Source organism: Gossypium hirsutum, chromosome D12, assembly GCF_007990345.1.
Source record: "Gossypium hirsutum isolate 1008001.06 chromosome D12, Gossypium_hirsutum_v2.1, whole genome shotgun sequence".
In the NCBI taxonomy this organism is placed as follows: Eukaryota; Viridiplantae; Streptophyta; class Magnoliopsida; order Malvales; family Malvaceae; genus Gossypium; species Gossypium hirsutum.
Window position 1 is genome coordinate 39,948,571 of NC_053448.1, and position 23,463 is coordinate 39,972,033.

A 23,463-nucleotide genomic window follows, 5' to 3' on the forward strand; every position below is an offset into this window, starting at 1 on the left:
CTTGACATTTGAAAATGTGTCAATTTTAACCATCAACCTTTTGAAAAAAATAGTCGAATTGATGTTTTTTTAATGGAAATACTGACTAAAATGTTAATTTTTTTTAAACATAGCAGTCTGTATGGCAATTTACATGTACTTCATGATTATATTTTTGAATTTTTATGAACTTTTATGGTTTTGATTTATTTTTTTTATTTTTATAATTTAATAAAAAAATGTAAACGTTAAAACCTAAATTTATTATTATGTTGGAATAAACTATTTCAGCCTCTATTTAATAATTGTTAAATTTATTAGGCATAATGACTTATTTGTCCCTCCAACTTTCCAAAAAGGACATTTTAACTCTCTATTTAATTTTTCACCTCTTTTAGTCATTGAACTTGCAATGTTTGGATGAAAAAGTTAATGTTTGTTAACTTTGCTGACGTGGCATCGAAATGGAAGTCCACATGTATGCCACATTAGCAATTAATTAATTTTTAAAAATTAAAAATATTAAAAATATATATTTTAATATTTTTATACTTTTTTGAATTTTTATATTTTAAAAACAATTAATTGTTAACATGGCATCTGCATGGCAATCCACGTATATGCCACGTTTGCAAAGTTAGTAGATGTTAGTTTTTCCATCCATTTTGAGATGATTTGACAAACATTGCAAGTTTAAGAGTTAAAAGAGGCGAAAAATTAAATGGAAGACAAATGACTTTTTTGGTAAAGTTAGAGGGGCAAATAAGTCATGATGCGCCATTATTATATGTGTATTATCATGTGAGCTTATTACGTCCATGTATTACTCACTAAAAATGCAGTTAATGAATTACCAACTGTTATTTGCGTTAAGACTGAAATTTCAAAATTCATAAAATTATGGGGGCTTACAATGATTTAATTGGATAAAATGGACTGAATCTACAACTATACGCATGGTTTAGGACTAGTAATTGAACTTAACTAAATGGATTTAACTGTTACTATTTGAACCAAAACTAAACTTTCAAATTTTGAAAAAATACAGAAACTAAAATTCACTAATTCAAAAAAATTAAGGACTAAAATTAATCAAATAAAAGTACGGAAACTAAATCCACAACTTCCGTAAAGTAGTCATGGCTCTAAGTAACAAGGCTGTAATCTTGTTTTCTGTGTTTAAACTTGCAATTATGTTTTAAATTATAAGAAGGTGAAAAAGATAAGATTAGAATCTGACTAAGCATATATCTAGTCAAATCAAAATTGTCCATAAGGTAATTACATAAGTATTGATATCTTGATCTACATATTTTAAAAATACTCCTTGTTAGATCCAAATCGATATTTAATACCAATATAGTGAAAACTAAGCTTATGGGAAGAACATAATTGAGACAATACAAATATTTTGAGGACTCAATTAAAATGTTTGAATGTTTAAAAATCAATTTAAAATCTGAAAGATAGTTTGAGAATATTTGGTGCAATTTACCTTAATGCTTTAACATTATAGAAAGCATACAGTGGACGACTCTTACATTAATATTAATTTAACTTAAAACACACAAGAAAAATTTATTTTAATACATATAGACATTAAAAATATAATTGAAGAGATCAATCAATATCCGATCAGTAAATATTCAAAAGCCTTTTAAATTGCTTTCAAAACATCAATAGTGTTGTTAAGACAAGGAGACTAATAATCATATTTCAAATGACATCCCATCGTAAAATCACATTCATCAGTGACTTTATTGCTTTATACTTTCAACTTCAAAATACCAATCATTGGAACATGAAATTAGGATAAATTTGTGACACTTTGGACTTCCAGGACATAGTATTATTGCTTTTAACATATTATCAAACATACAACGTATGTTGTATGACTTTTACATTAGTGTTGATTTTAACATTAACCCAAATCACATCTTAAATCTTTATTCAATTGCAAATGGAAATTAAAAATATGATTAAAAAATCAATTGGCATCTGACCAATAGATATTCATTAAGCCCCAGTCGTTTTCAGGAACTCCAAGAGCTTTCCAGACTGCTTTCGAGGCATCGACAATGTTGTTGGGACAAGGAGGCTCATAACCATGCTCCGAATCACATCCCTTCGCAGAATCACATTCATCCACAACCCTAGCCTTCACACTTTTTCCATTTCCATGGATTGTTATATACTTCGAACACCTCTTTTTATTGTTAAACCACCCGGTCGAAAGTGCCACCACAGGTTCATCATCCGAGTGGTAACGGTTGTCGCATTCCGACGGTCCTCCACCTTCCCCACCAGCTGCAAAGCTGTTAATTGTCAATTTTCCTTTTGTATGGCTCGACACAGGCGGTGAACATTTATACGTTGTATAAAACTTTCCGTCTTCACAACAATTAGAATCGCATTGCCCTGGCGGAGGCTTTTTCCCTCTCAGCTTGCCACTGGGTTTGCAAGTATCTGCTTCAACCATGAAACAATCTGCAATAATTAAAACAAAGCAAATGAAAAGGAAAATAGTGGGAAATCCCTTGAAAATATTCATATTGAATTTCTTTTGTTAAATCTTTGTTGATTGGTGCCAAAGAACATGAAGATGTGGGGGTTTATATAGAAAAGCAGCCCTCACATTTTTAAAGTAATTTTATTGAAAGTATCGGAAGAAGGTGAACAATGTGACACAAAAGGTTAAATTTTTCCATAATTGCGTGGTTGGAATCATAACAATGTTGGGAGATAGAGCATCTCAGCTTCTGTTTAAAATCATTGTAGAGAGCCGTAAGCATCTTTTATATATTTCTCAAGGTTAGCCATAAACTTTTCTTTTTGGAACTAAGATATCCTTTATATCTATTTTATTGTTCATATTAGGATTGGTGATTGCTCTTCTTCATTTTGGGAGACAAAATTAAATTGTATATATTTTACGATAATAAAAGTATAATTTTTTTATTTTAGTAGTTTATATCTTTATAATTGTTAAAAAGATTAAACTAATTTTTTCTCATTTTTTGGGTCAAAATACAATTTTTCCATTACTAATTTAAAATTTTATAAATTATAAAAAGTTTAAATGAAAAAAGTTTCATTTTAAGAGGGTTGAGGCCTCTACCAGCCCCCTAGCTCTGCCACTACTCCTCACAACAACATTATCTTTAAAATTTGAAACTGAATTTTTTTCTTAATAGTCCAATATGTCCCATTACAAGAATCTTTAAACAAATAGGAAAGGTATTAACCTAAAAATTAGGTGAATAGACAGCTCTTATATTTTGGTAAATTTTGAATTTTAACCCTTGTTTTTTCTATTTAAAAGTTTTAGTCCAATTGTTGAAACAGTTGATTTTCTTTTTAGAATTTGCTTTTTATCATGCATACATAATGACTTGTTTATAAAATTAGTAAAATTTCAGGGGTGTATTAATAACAAATTTTGACAGAAAAATATTTATCAGCGTCAACTATTAAATTAAAATTTTTAAATTGTAAAAAAGTAAGAGAATTAAATATTTAAAATTGTAAGTGTCAAACTTATAAGAAATGACGTTATATTTTGACCTAAATACAACAATGTTGAATAATATACGACATATTATAAGTGACAAGGAAATAGGTCACTTTTTTTAAACAAAATTTTAAAAAATAGGTTAATTTTGAGGAATAGGGTGCTACGTGGGTGAAAGCGTGCCCTGCTGAACGCGTTTCCAAGCCAATGGGATATGCTTTCACCCCCATAACATTGCGTCTATGCAAAACAAATTAATTTTTAACTATTTGCCCAACGGCAAAATGAATTTTAAGTGAAAAAAATCAAAAGCAACGGTAGAAAAAATTCCCCAAGGTCCCTAAAATCCCCTATATATACCCAAACTAATTTCAATGTTTTCTCACTTAATTTCATCAATTCCAAATTTTATTTTCATTCTCAAAATTCATTTCCTCTTAATTTTCTATTTAAATTCTTAAATAAATTCTAAAATATTTTCTCTCTCAAAATCAATTTTGTGTCTTGATTCAGCATCTCAAATATCTCACGTAACATAAGGTTCTCATACTTACAAGCTGGAGATCCCACTTCTTTTCAAGTAGCATCTCAATTGGGCGGGGACAAATTTAAAAATTAGTGGGTGGTTGCCAAGAGGTAAGGCTCTCTTGGCTACTCTTTTTGGTTTGATAGCATTGCGCTTATAGAAGAATAGAAACTTATTTGTTTTTCAAGGTTTAACATGAAGTATAATGAAAACTATTAAAATATCGCTTTGTTGAGCAAGACAGTACATTGCTATCCAGACATGGGATCCGTCTAAAAATTCTAGTGAGGAGTCAAGACACTTATTAGGAGAAGTTTTAGGTTAATAGGTAGGTATAAATAGGATTAGGATTATTTAATGTAATTAGTTTTTTTTCACCAAAAAATTTATTAAGTTGTTTGCATCTATTTATAGGGTTGAATTATATTATTTTTATGTCAGATAAATTGTTAATTTAGTGGTATTTTAATAATATTATAAAATTTTAAACTATTTCATTGTTAAATTAATTTATTATATTCAATTTGATAAATGTTATAGATTTTAAAAATGTTAACGTCACTTATTAGTTTGGATCTCACACATATATTCAGTGTCCAATTACAAATGGTAAAAAAATATTTTTTATATTTTTCATATTTGTTAATATTATTATTAAGTTGTTGAAATTTATTTAGTATTTTGGTTGAGTTTTGTGTTTATATAATTAGGATGAAGATTGAATTACTGAAACATATATCCACAATTTAAGTACGAGAGCACCACATGTTATAGGACAATAATTGAATGAAGCGGGATTCTTACATGCGTCCCATATGCTTGATAGAACTACATTGGAGCTTGCACTTATCAATGCTTTTCTAGAGAAATGGAGACTTGAAACACGCACATTCCATCTTTCGTGCTTTTCTAGGGAGATGGTAAGAAATATTTGTTAACCAAATTCAAACAACAACCAAATTTACTTACTTGAGCTAATTTAGTTTGTTGGGTTGATTTTTCAATTTCAAATTTTTAACATCAACAATGTTGACACCATTTTTTGGATGAAAAACGGGTCGACTTGGGTTTTGAAAAATGAAACGAACGGGAGTCGCCACCAATCCTTTTTTATGAGGTGTGATTGGATCACCTCGAAAAGTGGTTGTTTTTAATAAACGGTTTGATTTTATTAAAACAACGATTTTGGTCCACAAAACTCAGAAAACGGGTTCGGGAGTCAGTTACGTACGAGGAAGGATTAGCACCCTCGTAACGCCCAAAATTGGTACCTAGTTGATTAGTTAATGTCTTGATGTCGAGAATTGATAACTTGGAAGAATTAAAAATACGATCCTTATATTAAAATGAAAATTTTTGGGAAAAGTAACATATTTTAAGTTAATCGAGAAAAAGAATCATATCCAGTAAGTTAGGACACAATGTTTCGAATTCTCAAAACGCGAATAAAAAATGCTTATTTGAAAAATATTTAACTATCTTGGATTAAAAAAAGGATCACGACCAGTAAGTTAGGACACGATCCTTTTTTAATTCCCGATATCGTTTAAAACTTGAGTTTAAAAAAATTCGTGTGATAAAGTTTAAAAGAATATTCAATTGTTTAAATCAAATGAAGAAATCGCAACCCAATACATTAGGGCACAATTTCTCAAAATATTAAACATTGAATATTGCATTTATTTCGAAAAAAACCTCATCTCGAGAAAACAACGTGTCACATCCAATGCGTTAGGACACAACGTATTGAATTCTCAATAACGAGCTTTTTATCATTTTTAAAAGAGTAATCTCGATTATTTAAATTCAACGAAGAAAATCGGAACCCAATACGTTAGGGCTCAATTCTCTCAAAGATCCAAATGCCGAGTATTACTCATATTTTTAAAATTTCTTCTTTTTTTTTGAAATCTAGATAAAAATATGTTAGGATCGTCCCGATTAAGCAACGAACAAGTAAAAATAGTAGAAGAAATTGAGAAGATGAACACACAAATTTAACGTGGAAAAACCCCTCAAAAGAGGATAAAAAACCATGGGCAAAGATAAATTTACTATAATGGCAAAAGAATGAAGAGTACAAAAGATGGAGATAAAAACTAAACCCCGAAAACCCGAAAACAAAGAACCCTCAAACGTAAACACAAAATTCTCTGAATGTGTTATGAGTTCTAATCTAATGGGTGTCTCTTAATTCTAAGATTGTAAAGGAGCCTATTTATAGGCTAAATTAGTAAGTCAAATAAACTATACTAATAAATGCTAAATATATTATACTAATAAATACTAAATCTTCTAGAAAGAAAATATATTTTTGTTTAACTTGACTTGCAAGCAAACTCTTAGAATTTGGGTCACACAATTCTAATAATCTCCACCTTGACACAAATTCTTTCAATGCCATCTTTGCCAAAACCCGCCACGGGCCTATCTTGAACTATGCAGGGAATTAACTGAGTCGAATCTATGCTTAGAAGCTGGAAGACTTCTAGCCTTCGACTTGTGCACTGCCAAATCAAAACTAACCCGGGTCTCATTTTCACGAATACAGTGCCCTAACTTTTCAAAACCTGCATCCAAAAGAGAACCTCTCTTCAACGAAACAGTCATACCTTTTTCCCTCCTATGACCAAGTTGCCTCCGCTTCAAAAGAGTTGACTTTGACTCCGTAACGGACGAGGGACGTCTGATTTCACCGGTCACTGTAGAACCTTCCAGAATATAAAGACTGCCGGTTCTTTTACCTTTTAACAAAACGAGAGCTCCACGAGATACTTTAATGTCGCTCGACTCGATGTTGATTCTGCATCCTTTCAAGTCTAAAATACTCAAGGAGATGAGATTCTTTCGTAAATCAGGTACATACCTGACATCTGAGAGTGTCCTAATCGTCCCATCGTGTATCCTAATTTTAACAGTACCAATACCGATTATTTTACTAGATGAATCGTTTCCCATGTGCACAACTCCACCTTCAACTGAACTGTATGTGGAGAACCATTCTCTATTGGGACACATGTGGAAAGAACATCCTGAATCTAGGATCCACTCAGACGTAAGCTTGGAGTTATCGCTCGTTGACACTAACAAGAAATCATCACCGCCTTCATCGACCAAATTAGCACCAGCAACATCTTCCTCGTTACTCTCAGCAGCTCTTTTATTTCGCAGTTTATAACAATCTGCTTTGACGTGACCTAACTTTTTGCAATAGCGACACCTTTTGTCTCGTTTCTTTGATGCTACCAAAACGGAAGCTTGTCTATCTGCTTTGCTATTCAAATCAAACTCATTATCGAGTTTGTCTCTACTCAACAAATGACCCTTCACATCTTCGAACGAGAGTTTGTCTCTGCCATAAATCAGGGTCTCCCTGAAAGACTTGTATGAAGAGAGTAAAGAGCACAATAATAGCATAGCTTGATCTTCATCGTCAATATGAACCTCAACGTTCTTTAAATCATTTAAAAGAGTAATGAATTGACTGATGTGATCTTTAAGAAGCTCACCTTCGTTCATGCGAAACGTAAATAGACGTTGTTTCAACACTAAACGGTTAGCCAGAGACTTAGTCGCATAAAGAGTTTCTAACCTTTTCCACAAGGCGAATGAGGTCTTCTCCATCAATACCTCCTGCAATACTGTATTCGCGAGGCACAACTGGATTGTAGACAAGGCCTTTTCATCAAGCTCTTCCCATTCTGTTTGATTTAGATTCTCAGGCTTTTTCCCTGTAACAACCTTTTTCAAGCCATTTTGAACTAGAATTGCCATCATCCGAACTTGCCACAGATTGAAATTTGTCTCACCATCGAACTTCTCAATTTCAAACCTTATTGCTGTCATCTCTGACCGGGCTGATCTATGAAAGTTAAACTAGCTCTGATACCACTTGTTAGGATCGTCCTGATTAAGCAACGAACAAGTAAAAATAGTAGAAGAAATTGAGAAGATGAACACACAAATTTAACGTGGAAAAACCCCTCAAAAGAGGATAAAAAACCACGGGCAAAGATAAATTTACTATAATGGCAAAAGAATGAAGAGTACAAAAGATGGAGATAAAAACTAAACCCCGAAAACCTGAAAACAAAGAACCCTCAAACGTAAACACAAAATTCTCTGAATGTGTTATGAGTTCTAATCTAATGGGTGTCTCTTAATTCTAAGATTGTAAAGGAGCCTATTTATAGGCTAAATTAGTAAGTCAAATAAACTATACTAATAAATGCTAAATATATTATACTAATAAATACTAAATCTTCTAGAAAGAAAATATATTTTTGTTTAACTTGACTTGCAAGCAATCTCTTAGAATTTGGGTCACACAATTCTAACAAAATATGTGTAATGGAATAACAATAATGATGATGTAATTAAAATAATACAAGCAAAGGCTACAAAGTAAAATAAATACAGAGACGAACTAATATAATATACAATCACAAGCATATAAGCAATAAAATTAAAACATCCATTCTAAATAATGAAAATGTAAATGAAGAAATGAACAAAGAAAATGTATAAAACTATAAAAATATAAAAAGATATATATATGTATTCGTGAAAGAAAAAAATGTATATGGATATATATATAGATATGTAGATAAATTATAAAATATAAAAAATATGAGTATGTACGTATATATTAAATGAGTTATAAAACTATGTACATACATAGATATATATGTATATATATTATAAAAATATATGTACAACGTATGTAAATTATAATGTATATAAAGTATAGAGGTATGTATATATATAATTCAAAGATATGCATGTATATATGTATATATAATTAAATCAAAAATTTAAAAAAGTATAAATGAACAAATAATAATAATAATAGTAATAATAAATTTGTTAATAAAATAACCAAAATAACGGAAAAAGTATCAAATTGAAATTTTAACACAAAATTTGGGGTCAAATCTGAAATAAATTAAAATAGGACCTAATTGGATGTGCAAACAACTGGGAGGGACCAAACTAGAAATATTCCCTGTTTTCCCAAAACGCACAGTTCCATCAAGGACCAAAATGAAAACGCAACAAATTACCGGGTGCAATTAAAAAAACAAAACGCTTAATTGAAAAATCACTAAAAAGGGGAAGGGCTAAAAGTGCAATTAGCCCTTCAGTAGAAAAACACGCGAATCTGGGGGCATCTGGGCCGGATCTCGGGTTGGCCTCCTAAACGGCGTCATTTTGGGCGTTCTGGGGCTAGGCCAAAACCGCGCCGTTTCATGCCCCTATAAATTTCAAAAATTTTGCTAAAAACTTCATTTTTCCCCTCTTTCACAAAAAAAACTTCAGAATACTCTCTCAACTCTCCCTTTCCCTGGGCACTGCCCAGAATCAGGCCAACACCGCCGTCGTGCCGCCGCCGCGTCGACCACCGTACACGGTGGCAGGAAAATTCAAAAGGTCAGATTTTTTTATTTTGTATATGTATTTGTAGACTTTTTTTTTAAAGAAAATAATAAAACAAATGTTAGTTTATAGATATTTCGAAAAATAAGATTAAAAGAAAACTCAGAAAATAAAGTAAAAATAAAAATAAAAGTAAGTAAATGAAAAAGAAAAAGAACTCAAGAGCAGAAAAAACGAAAATCACCTCTTTGTTTCCTTTAATTTTATTGAATTTGTTTTCTTTTTTTAAAAAAAAAACCCCTTACTTTTTGGTTTGAATGGCTTATATAGCCATTTACAACTTTCTCTTTTTAATCTATTATGCTGTCATTTCTCTTCTTCTTTTTTGTTGTTGTTGCTGTTTTCTTTGCTTGTTTGCAGGTGAGCAGTTGGGCGATGGCAGAGAGCAGGTGCGGCGCTGGTCAGAGGCGGTGGCAGGGGGTAGGTGGACGAAGGCCCTAGGTGCGGCGCACCTAGGGTGGCTGCTGTTTCTTTTTTCTGCAAATTGGCTAGGGTTAGGTAGATTGGGCTGAATTGGGTTGTTGATTTGGGCTTTGGTTTTGGTGGGTTAGGCTTAGTTCAGCCTGAGTAGGTTTTGTTTTTGTTTGGGTTATGGGTTGTAATGGGTTAGGTCAAAATGGGCCTGTACAAACAATCTTCTCCTCATAATGCAAATCTTTTGCTTGAAATTTAACTATGAAACACTCTCCATATAATCTTCATTTTATGGAAAAACTCTACCACAAAATATAAAACATTTTTCAAAATGTTGGAAAAGACCGAACATGACTCACAAATCAGATTTAAAAGTTTTTCTTTCCAAGGTTCTTGATATTATTGTAACATGAAGAATCTGTAATGGAAAAGATCAGACGAACTACAAATGTCATCTTAGGATTTTCGGGTTTTTACAAAATTATTAAACTTTTCTCTATTTCATCAAATTTCAATAAATGGTCATTTTTTTCTTTTTTATCTAACAGCTAAATTTATAAAAGATTTTTTTAATTGCATCCTAGACGTGCTTTCACTCGCTCTCTTACCATATCGGCTAAAAATGCGTCCTTTCATGTGTGCTTTGGTCACATATATCAAATACTAACTTATTTCCCTAAAATTTAAAAGAAATGGCTTATTTCCCTCATTTTCATTTAAAACTGACATTTTTGCCTAATTTTGCCCAATTTTAAGCTTAAATTTTTTTAAATTTTAAGCAAGTGAATGAGGAAAAATTATTTCCTAAACCCTTATCTTTTTTGTTTAATTTTGACTTATCCCTTTCTTTAATGAAAACTAAGAAGTTTGTCCCTTTAATTTGTCAAATTTTGGTTCTATGAACTTGATCTACTAATTTTGATAATTTGTTGCGTATAAATTGTTGAACTACTTACTTTTATTAATTTATTGCATATAAATTGTTGAATTGTTGATTTTCATTATATAAATTGTTAAGTTGTTGAACTACTAATTTTGCTAATTTGTTTCAAAGTTTATGTATCAAATTACACGTTGGATTAGTATTCATAAATAATTTTGATGTTTATCCTAAAAAGGTTTAGATACCTAATTGGATTACTAATTTGAACCTTGAAGTCAAATTTAAGTACAAAAATATATATTTACCCTAACTGCTAATATAGAAGAAAAGTTGGGCCTTTTGGACATGGCCCCTTGGGCCTGAATTTCTTCTTACAACGAAAAATAAAGTTAAATCATCAAAAAGGATCCAACAACTAGCCCCTCATCAACCTATAATGTACTTTGAATCTACATCTTCATATGCTAACAATAATGTTCATGCCAATCGAGCTAAGACTCAATCGACTATTAGAAAAATGTTTAAATTTGTTGTTAATCTTTGTATTCTAACAAAATTTAAACTTTATTTTTTATACTTGAAAAGTTAAATTTTAAGTTTTTTTAATTTAAAAATCTTTTGTATTTTCTATCAAAAATTTTATTAGGTTATCTTCTTATGAAGTGTCATATGATTGATAAAAAATAAAAATAGTAATTTAATAAATTTAAAAGTAAAATATTAAAAATTTAAGTTTTAAAGGAGAAATGAAGGCCTAGTTTAGGAATACTTTTCAAAAATACTTTTGAGATAAAAATATTTATAAATAAGTTGCTTTTTAAGAGAAAAAGTATTTTTCTCAAGTTAAAAATTTACTTAAAAACACTCTTTTTAGAAACTAAAAATTTTAAATTCTCAACGAAAGAAGTTTTGAGAAACATTCCTAAACTAAGAGTGGGTTTGGATGGGCAATATGTTTACTTGCACTTAGTGTAAAAACAACGGTGTCGGTAAGATTAGATACTATAGCTATACTATAAGGTGAGACAAAAGTAAGCTAAACACACCGCACCAATCATCCATCCAAACCCACCCTAACTCCAAATCAAGTATAAATAAAAACCATAACATTTATTTTGGAACTAAACAATCTTGGTGGGTTGCAGTAAATCCAGAATTCTCCACCTTCATCACCCTGACCTATCCTCCCCTCTTTCGTTTCTTCTTCAAATCTCTATTACTTTCTACATTTCTCTGCTAATTTCTTGCCTATTCCCATTGTTTCATCTATAAAATACCACCCTCTTCCCCATTAACTCTTCGACCGGAAAAATTCAGCAGACCCAAGTTGACAACACAAAAAGAATCTCCCAAAACCATTCAGTTTAGTTTCTTCTTGTGCCTACTGTTTGTTTATCAACAATGGTGGCCAAAGCTGAAGGAAAAGCGATCGGGATTGATCTTGGAATCACGTACAGTTGTGTTGGGTTGTGGCAAAATGATCGAGTGGAGATAATAGCCAACGATCAAGGCAACCGCACCACTCCTTCTTACGTAGCCTTCACTGACACCGAGCGGCTCATTGGTGATGCAGCCAAGAACCAAGTCGCTATGAACCCTTCAAACACTGTGTTCGATGCTAAACGTCTCATTGGTCGTCGGTTCACTGACCCATCAGTGCAAAGCGATATGAAGCATTGGCCATTCAAGGTGGTTGCTGGTCCTGGTGATAAGCCAATGATTGTGGTTACTTATAAAGGTGAAGAGAAACAGTTTGCTGCAGAAGAGATATCTTCAATGGTGCTGACTAAAATGAAGGAGGTTGCTGAGGCTTATTTGGGTCAAACTGTGAAAAATGCTGTTATTACAGTCCCTGCTTATTTCAATGACTCACAAAGACAAGCTACAAAGGATGCTGGGGCCATTGCTGGACTAAATGTTTTAAGGATCATCAATGAACCAACTGCTGCTGCTATTGCTTATGGTTTGGATAAGAAAGGTTCGAAATCTGGTGAAAAAAATGTTTTGATCTTTGATCTCGGTAGAGGTACTTTTGATGTTTCATTGTTGACGATTGAAGAAGGGATTTTTGAAGTTAAAGCCACCGCCGGTGATACTCATCTCGGCGGCGAGGATTTTGATAATAGGTTGGTGAATCATTTTCTACAAGAGTTTAAAAGGAAGCATAAGAAGGATATTAGTAGTAATGCAAGGGCGTTGAGACGGCTAAGGACTGCTTGTGAAAGGGCGAAGAGGACATTGTCATCTACTGCTCAAACCGCCATTGAAATTGATTCGTTATATGAAGGTATTGATTTTTATTCCACTATTACAAGAGCTAGGTTTGAAGAACTGAACATGGATTTGTTTAGGAAATGTATGGAACCTGTTGAGAAATGTCTTAAAGATTCTAAACTTGATAAGAGTCAAGTTAACGAGGTTGTTCTTGTCGGTGGGTCGACAAGGATTCCTAAAGTTCAACAACTTTTACAAGATTTCTTCAATGGTAAGGAACTTTGTAAGAGTATAAATCCTGATGAAGCAGTTGCTTATGGTGCTGCTGTACAAGCTGCTATTTTAAGTGGCGAAGGGGATGATAAAGTACAAGATTTGCTTCTTGATGTTACACCTCTTAGTCTTGGTATTGAAACTGCCGGCGGTGTGATGACGGTGTTGATTCCGAGGAATACAACGATTCCGACAAAAAAAGAACAGATTTTTTCTACTTATGCTGATAATCAACCGGGGGTTTTGATTCAAGTGTATGAAGGTGAAAGGGCAAGAACTAAAGACAACAACTTGCTCGGTAAATTTGAGCTGACCGGTATCCCACCGGCACCGAGAGGTGTGCCGCAAATCAATGTTTGTTTCGACATTGATGCAAATGGGATTTTGAATGTGTCTGCAGAAGACAAGACAGCAGGAGTGAAAAATAAGATTACAATCACTAATGATAAAGGAAGATTAAGTAAAGAAGAGATTGAAAGAATGGTACAAGAAGCAGAGAGGTACAGAGCTGAGGATGAACTAGTGAAGAAGAAGGTTGAAGCTAAGAATGCACTTGAGAACTATGCTTATTGTTGACACCGTTTTTTTTTTATGGAAAACGGGGTCGATTTGGGTTTTGAAAAAAGAAACGGGAGTCGCCACCAATCCCTTTTTTGAGGTGTGATTGGGTCACCTTGAAAAATGTTGTTTTTGATAAATAATTTGATTTTATTAAAACAACGGTTTTGGTCCACGAAATTTAGAAAACGGGTTCGGGAGTCGGTTACGCTCGAGGAAGGATTAGCACCCTCGATACGTCCAAAATTGGTGCCTAGTTGATTACTTAATGTCTTAATGTCGAAAATCTGAAAACTTTAAAGAAATTTAGAAATACGATCCTTGTATTAAAAAGTTGAAAATTTTGGAAAAAACGAGCACGTTCTACGTTAATCGAGAAAGAAAGCATCATATCCAGTAAGTTAGGACACAATGTCTCGAATTTCCGATATGCGAATGAATGTCAAAATTTATTTATTTAAAGATATTTTATTATCTCGGGTTTAGGAAATGGATCATGCCCAGTAAGTTAAGACACAATCTTTTCTTAATTCCCGAGATCATTTAAAAACTTAAGTTTGAAAAGATTCGTGTATTTAGATTTATTATGAAAATCGAAACCCAGTGAGTTAGGGTACGATCTTCTCGAATCTAAATACGAAATGCCATTTTTTAAAACAAATTTAGTTATATCGAGTGAAATAAAAACACAAAGTCGTAGTAACATGTGAAAGTAAATTTCGTTGTTATGTATGGCAAAACTACGATAAATACCAAAAATGATACGAGCAATAGTAACAATATAAAATAAATAAAAAGTCAGATCTATAACATACTAAAATAACCAGGTATATAAACGAATAAAGTTAAACATTCATTCAAAATAATAATGGAAATGAAATAAATAAATAAATAATAAAAACAAACAAAGAAAATATATAAAACTATAAAAATATAAAACATATACATGAGTGTATATACATAAAATTATGAAAATATGAAAAATATATGCATGTACGTATTTTAAAATTATCATATAATATATATATAGGTAAGTTAAAATTTTAAAGTATAGAAATGTATGTATGCGTACGTAGGAATATGTATGTATATAAAACTATATGAAAATGTAAAAACATACAAGTATGTGTATATATTTAGAAAAAATATGTATATAGATATATAGATACAAATTATAAAATATAAAACAAATACAAAAATAAGTATATACATATATATATATATGATAAAATTTGAAATTTTAAAGATATAAATAAAAAAATAACAGCAATAATAATTAATGATAACAGTATGACATCAAATTTATTATTTAATAAGAAAACAAACAAAATACAAAAGGGCTAAATTAAAACTTTAAACGAACTTCGGGGCTTAAATATGAAATAAACAAAAGGAATAATACAGGACCAAAGTGAAACACGCTTAAAGCGTGAAGGACTTGTAGGGAAATATTTCCCCGTCCTGAAACGCTGCGTTTCAACCATGGGCAGCAATTGGTCTAAGGACCAAACCGGAATAGAAGCAAAATCCACAGGCCAAAATCTGAGAAAAACAAAAGACCACATTGAAGCAAATTGCAAAAGCGGAGGGACCTATTGCACAAATAGCCCATTTCATGAAAGCACGCGGATCCCCCTGGAGCGGGTCGGATCGCGCGCGGGTCATGGGGCTTAAACGGCGCCGTTTTGCAATGGTTATTAAAACCCAAATCTTTTTAAAAAAATCATTTCTGTCACTGTTTTAAAAACAAAAAAACAGAACCCTTCCCTTTTTTAAAACCTTTCCCTCCTCCGGCCATGGTCACCACCGGCGAACGGCCGCGCCGCCGCAGGCGGTAGTCGGATCCAGGCAAAGATCCGCCTTTTGGACCCCACTTTAGATCTAGATCAGAGGCCCTATTCTCTTGATCGAAAAAGCCAAGAAAGGAGGGATCTTTCACTTCCTTTTCGGTCCGATTCCAACATCGAAAGTCTCCGGCGACGGCTTTCGAGACCGGTAAGTGCTTCCTTTCCCTTCTTTTTCCGTTTTATTAAAAAGAGTAGCAAGCAAACAACAAAATAGAATAAAATAAACAAAAATGCAAGAACAGAAAAGGTAGAAAACAAACACTAAAAAATGCAAGAACAGAAAAAATTTGGAGTCAACCTTTTTTGTTTTTTGTTTTTTTATATTTGCTTCTGTATTGATCTGGTTAAAAAAATACAAGGGGAAAATCCGGCCTTTTATAGCCGATTTCCTTCTATTTTTATGCTATTTTTGCTGTGTTTTTTGCTGCTTGCGTGTACGTTTCCTGTAGATGATTGACGGACGACAGGGGCGGTGACAGACGCGCGGTGGTGGCGGCTGAAGACCAAAGGTCTGCGGCAGGCGGTGCTTAGGGTTTCAGACACTGAAACCCTAAGTTGACTTTGGTTTTCGGGCTTGGGCATTGGTTTGGGCTGAAGGGTATTGGGCTGTTCGGGTTTTGCTAGTTGGGCTGGTAGATTAGTTTAATTATTTTGGGTTTGCCCGGGGCCTGTAATGTTATTTGGGTATTGGGCTAGTGTTTAGGTGGGTGGTTGGGTTTTGGGTCTGCTGGAAATGGGCTGGGTAAAATTGGTCTGTACAGCTGCCCCTCTTTGCTCGTTGTCGCGTAACGAGAACAGAGCAAAGACTAAGAAAGACCCAATTTACCCGGTCTCGTTGAGTCTTGATTTCTCTTAACGCCTTTCTTCAAGTAGCTTTGTTTCAGTCCACTATGTTTTGTTGCGTCGATCCGCTCCACTACACTTCGGAAAGATACGATTTGTAGCTTCAATCTTCTTTGCAGCAACTTCAGGGGGATGAAGTTTATGGTTTTAGTCTGCTCCACCGTAACATCAATGAGATAATACTTGTATCTTTGGTCTACTCCACTGTGACTTCAGGGAGATAAGACCTGATGCGATCTACTCCGCTGTAACTTCAGAGAGATGAGATCCCTTATTTTAATCTGCCCCACTGTAAACTCGGGGAGATAGGATAGTGTCTTCGATCTACTCCGCTGTAATCTCAGGGAGACAAGATCTGAAATTCTTCGGTCTACTCCACTGTAACCTCAGGGAGATAAGACCTGATACGATCTTCTCTACTATAACTTCAGAGAGATAAGATCCTTTATTTTAATCCGCTCCATTATAATCTCAGGGAGATAGGATTACTAGCTTCAATCTGCTCCGCTGTAATCTCAGGGAGATAAGATTTGAAATTCTTCGGTCTGTTCCACTGTAATCTCAGGGGAATAAGACCTAGTGCGATCTACTCTACTGTAACTTCAGAGAGATAAGATCCTTGGTTTTAATCCGCTCCACTGTAATCTCAGGGAGATAGGATTACTAGCTTCAATCTGCTCCGCTGTAATCTCAGGGAGATAAGATCTGAAATTCTTCGATCTACTTCGTTGTCGATGCAGGAAGGCAAGATCTTCTATCTTTGATCTGCTTCGCAGTCAGCAGGATCTGATGTCTTCATTGATCTGTTCTCTAGGGAAGATGACCTGTATAATGAACCTGATTATGCCTAATGATTAGGATGGCATGATCTAAATGAATCAAATGCTCCTAACTAGACATGTGTGAATGGTGTCTGCATGATGTAAAATTTTATTTTTTTTCGAGAATGATCCCGCTTAGGTTGTCATTACTCGAAGTTTATTAAGGCTTTGTGACTAACGTGCTACGACGCCTTCTTGCTTGACTGGCTTTTCTGAAGCAACATTTAGCCAGGTTGCCCCTACTGTGAACCTTGAAGTTTAATCCATTGGGGTGCTAAATTTTGTACCATCATTCTCCCACTGTAATCCAAGGGTAGAAATATGTGACTTTTCCTCAATCTTCTCCTATCACTATTCGAGGATACATGACCTGAATCGTTCTAGCTTCCTACACCATTCTCAAGGTGTCGTACTCATGTGCAAATGAAGGATCTCTTCTCCGAGGTAACCTCTTCCTATTGCCTGATAATCATTGCTTGCTTATTTATTTAGCTTTGTCATTAACATAACATCTTGTCATTTTGTTCAATCAGTGCATTTGACGACAAAATCCAAAGAGAGAGTCCAAACTTAGACTCTTCCTTCTCAAATTTCCAACCTTTAAAATTGGCGTGTTCTAAACAATAGTCCTGTTTCAGGTTCCTATATTATTTAGAACTTTTCAGAGCAATATGCAAAACTTCCTTTGTGAACGTTTTATTAGTCCATTAATCATTATTCCAATGCAACATGTTTGCAAAAAGGTCATAACAATGGATAAGAATAAAGTCGGTTCTGATCATAACTCAAATAAAACATCAAAGATGGCGAAAGAAAGGCAACAAAGAAGTGGATTGAGAATGTGTGTTTTCACAAAAAGAAAAGAAGAAAGAAAATAAAAGAATGTATTTTCAAGAATACACATAAGAACTAGGTGCCCCAGTTATCGCAGCTTGAGTTTCTCTGTACAAACTTTCCGAAGACCCTTCTGAGTTTGACAGGTGTTCAGGAGATCTGCAATACTCTGTCAATGTTTCAAGACGTTGCATATCCTTTCTTGTTGGTTCAAGTAAAGCAAGATCATCATATCCCCCCGATCAAAATTTGATCCGCTCAAATCCTGATGTTCCAATCCTACCCAATACTTGAGTCGCCCTTTTCGGGTTTTCGACTTAAGCCCTCTTTGGTCTCAAAGTGCCCTTTACGGGTTTTCACCTTAGCCTCTCCAAAGTTTTTTTTTTTATTTTTTTTGTTTTTTTGTTTTTTTTTTGTTTTTTTAGGAAGCAAAACGCCCTTCACGGTTTTTCACTTTGGTTCCCCTTTCTTTCAAGTGAAGTACTTCTTGACGGAGTCTGCGTTTACAGGATTTGGTAAACTTTTGCCATCCATCTCGCATAGGATCAAAGCTCCACCAGAAAAGGCCTTCTTTACAACATAAGGGCCTTCCCAATTTGGCATCCATTTTCCTCTAAAATCTCTTTGCATAGGAAGAATCTTTTTTAGTACCAAGTCCCCTTCACGAAATTCTCGGGGGCGAACCTTTTTATTATAGGCTCGCATCATTCGTTTCTGGTACATTTGCCCATGGTGAATAGCTCTTAGCCTCTTTTCCTCTATTAGGTTCAACTGATCGTACCGAGATTGGATCCAATCGGCTTTATCCAACTGTAGCTCAGATAACACCCGTAGAGAAGGGATTTCAACTTCAATGGGTAATACTGCCTCCATTCCATAAACCAGAGAAAAAGGCGTTGCCCCAGTAGAAGTTCTAACAGATGTTCGATAGGCAAGGAGAGCAAATGATAATTTCTCATGCCAATCCTTGTAGGTCTCAGTCATTTTCCCCATAATTCTTTTAATGTTTTTATTGGCCGCCTCCACTGCACCATTCATTTTTGGACGATACGGCGATGAGTTATGATGCTTAATTTTAAATTTGCTACAAACTTCAGCTATTGTGCTATTATTCAAGTTCATCGCATTGTCGGATATGATCCTCTCAGGCATTCCATATCGACAAATGATCTCTTTCTTCAAGAATTTGCTGACTACTGCTTTCGTGACATTTGCATATGAAGCAGCCTCCACCCACTTGGTAAAGTAATCAATTACTACGAAGATGAAGCGATGCCCATTAGAAGCCTTTGGTGATATTGGCCCAATAACATCCATACCCCACATGGAAAACGGCCAAGGAGAGGTCATGACGTGAAGAGGTGAAGGAGGCGCGTGTATTTTGTCTCCGTAAATTTGGCATTTGTGGCACTTCCTGGCATGATCAATACAATCTCCTTCCATGGTGGGCCAATAGTACCCAAATCTCATGATCTGTCTGGCTATCGTGAAACCACTGGCGTGCGTCCCACAAATACCCTCATGGACTTCTTCCAAAATTTTCTTGGCTTCCACAGCGTCCACACATCTCAACAGTACTTGATCCTTCCTTCTTTTATATAACACTTCTCCATCTAAGACATATTCAATGGCCATCTTTCTCAGAGTTCTTTTGTCATTCTCTGTCGCTTGATCAGGGTATTCCCGATTCTTCACATATTGTAGGATACTCTGATACCAAGGACAATCATCTTTTCCCTCCTCCTCAATATTGCAGCAATTAGCCGGGGTCTCAGAGATACTCATCTGAACAGGCCTCATTGCCTCAAGTCTATTCACCTGAATCATCGAAGCTAGAGTAGCTAATGCATCAGCCATTTGGTTTTCCTCCCGTGGGAGGTAATAGAAGGTGATATCGTCAAACTCCTCAGCCAATTCAAGAACTAGTTTTCTATAACCGATTAGCTTAGGATCTCTAGTCTCCCACTCCCCTTTGAGTTGGTATATCACCAACACTGAATCCCCGTATACTCTCAGTACTTTGATGTTCCGTTCAATGGCTGCACGAATGCCCATAATACATGCTTCATATTCTGCCATGTTATTTGTACAATCGAAGTCCAACTTGCTAGCAACAGGATAATGATCTCCACTTGGGGATACCAAAACTGCCCCAACTCCATTACCCGTAGCATTTGAAGCTCCATCAAAATTTAACTTCCATACGCGATCCATTTGAGGATTTTCTTCAGTATTCGCCACATACATCAAGTCCTCGTTTGGAAAATCGAAATTCAAAGATTCATAGTCCTCCAAGGCTCTACTAGCTAGGAAATCGGCTATTGCACTTCCCTTTATGGCCTTCTGACTGACATATACTATATCAAATTCTGAGAGCAAGATCTGCCATCTAGCCGTTCTCTCGTTCAAAGCAGTCGATTCCATCATATACTTTAAAGGATCTAACTTTGAAATCAGCCAAGTCGTGTGATACAACATATACTGCCTCAGTCTTCGGGTTGCCCAGATTAGAGCACAACACAACTTCTCAATTGATGAGTACCTCATTTCGCAATCGGTAAATTTCTTACTGAGGTAGTATATTGCCCTTTCTTTCTTTCCTGTCTCATCATGTTGGCCCAGTACGCATCCCATGGAATTCTCCAACACTGTTAGATACAATATCAATGGCCTATCTGGACTTGGAGGTGATAAGACTGGGGTATTAGCCAAGTACTGCTTTATCTTATCGAAAGCCCTCTGACACTCTTCATCCCATTCACCCGGATTATGTTTCTTTAAGAGCCGGAATACTGGACCACATTACTCTGTCAGCTGTGAGATGAACCGAGCAATGTAATTCAGCCTCCCTAGGAAACCTCGAACCTCCTTCTGAGTGCGCGGGGGAGGTAAATCTCGTATTGCCTTTACTTTGTCTGGGTCAACCTCGATCCCCTTTTTGCTAACTATGAAGCCTAATAACTTCCCTGATCTGGCTCCAAACGTGCATTTGGCCGGGTTAAGCTTGAGCTGAAATTTCTTTAATCTCAAAAATAACCTTTTCAAGACCTGAACATGCTCTTCTTCCGTTCTAGACTTCGCGATCATATCGTCAACATAGACTTCGATCTCCTTGTGCATCATGTCGTGAAACAAAGTCACCATAGCTCTTTGGTATGTTGCTCCCGCATTATTCAATCCGAAGGGCATTACCTTGTAACAGAATGTTCCCCATAAGGTAATAAATGTGGTCTTCCTCATGTCTCCAGGATGCATCTTTATTTGATTGTATCCAGAGAAACCATCCATGAAAGAAAATAATGAATAGCCCGCCGTGTTATCTACCAAAGTATCAATGTGAGGCAGTGGGAAGTTGTCCTTTGGACTAGCCTTGTTCAAATCCCTATAATCCACACACATTCGTACCTTTCCATCTTTTTTGGGAACAGGGACGATGTTGGCTACCCAATCCGAATACTTGACCTCTTGTAAGAATCCAGCGTCGAATTGTCTTTTGACTTCTTCTCTTATTTTCAACACAATGTCAGGTCTCGTTCTCCTGAGCTTCTGTTGAACGGGTTTACAATCCTCCTTTATGGGCAGACGATGCACCACAATATTAGTACTTAGCCCAGGCATATCTTGGTACGACCACGCGAAAACATCTTTGAACTCTCGGAGCAAATTAATGAGGTCTTGCCTTGTCTTTGCGGTGATTTCAGTTCCAATTTTCACCTCCTTTCCATCCTCTAGGCTCACTATTTCTAATGATTCCCTATGAGGTAGGATATGCTTATCCTCTTGTTCCACCATTCTTAACAAGTCCGGAGATGCATCATAATCTTCGTTATTTTCAAAGTCGCGGGATCCCTCTAAACACACTTCTTGCTCAAAAATAGGCTCCGCGTTTGAGGCAGCGTCACTCATGTCATTGATATCTGAAGACCTATGAGGGCACATCAAAGAATATACCAAGAATATATAAATTTATGAATATGTTTGTGCAAAAGAATTACAAATGAAAGAATTATTTGTAAGACAATCAACCAAATGAAAAATGTAAAGGAAAAAAGTGACTGATCGAGATGAACGTAGACACGTATTTCATTAAAATAATGATACTTAGGCCCAATGCCTATTTCACAAAAGATTTCATATCGTTTCTAGGCCAACAAACAACAGGAATGTTTTGAGCATTACTCTGAATAAGCCCTAAAGACTACAGGGATTTCTTCAGCAGTCCAATTTTTTAGCTCGCTTCCAGGCTCATAAGGGCAGATCTCCAACAAGGCCCTCCTTTCCGTTGCTTCTATGGCATTGGTATAAACGTTTTCCAACATTCCTCCCATGCCGCTACCGGACACTCCACATTCAGAATGAATAAATCCTCCCGACACAAAAGATGTAGATATGTGGGGAAAGGTTAAAGGCTCCCACTTAGCTTCATGTCCATTCAAACGCGCCCTTCTTCTCTCTTGTCTCTTCTCTACTTCTTTCTTCTTCTGCTTCATGTCTGGCTTGTACCCTAAACCAAATCTATCAAACTTTTCCTTCGGTATTGGTGCCTCAATCCTTCCCTGAAGATATTTTCCCAATCCTTTCCCGGGCAAGGCTCCTCTTCCTACCATCAATCGCAATCCCATCTCAGTGGTCCTGGATATTTTCGGTACTGGAATTCTATTTCCCTCCGCAATAAACATCGCGTTCACAAATTCTAACGACCGAAAAGAACATTCTAGTGCCTCATTGTTGATGTCCACATAAGGTGCGTCGCTGGTCATCATTGCGATAATATCCTCCTCTGCATCTATTGTTACCAACCGATCCTCCGATACCAACTTCACCTTCTGATGTAATGATGAAGGCACTGCCCCTGCTGAGTGTATCCACGGTCTCCCCAATAGACAGTTGTAGGAGGGTTTAATATCCATTACCAAGAAATCCACCTCATAAGTGACTGGGCCAATCTTTAATGGTACCTCAATTCTCCCCATAACCTCCTTTTTTGTTCCATCAAATGCCCTTACTATGCTCTGGCATGCTTTCATGTGCGAACTGCCTATTGGTAATCGACTAAGAGTGGACAAAGGCAATACATTTAGTGCAGATCCATTATCAACCAAGGCCCCCAAGAGTGTGTACCCTTTGCATCGGACAGTAACATGCAGGGCTTTAGTAGAACCTCTTCCTCCGGATGGTATTTCATCATCATTGAAGAAGATAAAATTGTCAGCACCAATATTGTTGATCAACCGATCCAGCTTGTTTACCGAAATATCGTCAGCCACATATGTTTCGTTTAGCACCTTTAAAAGTGCATTCCGATGTACTTCTGAGTTTAAGAG

The 23,463-nt window shown here is 35.3% G+C and overlaps 1 protein-coding gene and 1 pseudogene across 1 annotated transcript; one reads left to right on the forward strand and one right to left on the reverse strand.

The window, feature by feature from the left end:
* Positions 1–1,713: 1,713 nt before the first annotated feature.
* Positions 1,714–2,556, reverse strand: LOC107956645 (putative ripening-related protein 1). The gene has a single exon (XM_016892232.2). It carries the CDS (start codon positions 2,528–2,530, stop codon positions 1,967–1,969), a length of 564 nt encoding a protein of 187 aa, XP_016747721.1. The 5' UTR covers positions 2,531–2,556; the 3' UTR covers positions 1,714–1,966.
* A 9,594-nt stretch (positions 2,557–12,150) lies between these two features.
* Positions 12,151–23,463, forward strand: part of LOC107956035 (heat shock cognate 70 kDa protein-like) — a 30,094-nt pseudogene continuing 18,781 nt past the window's right edge.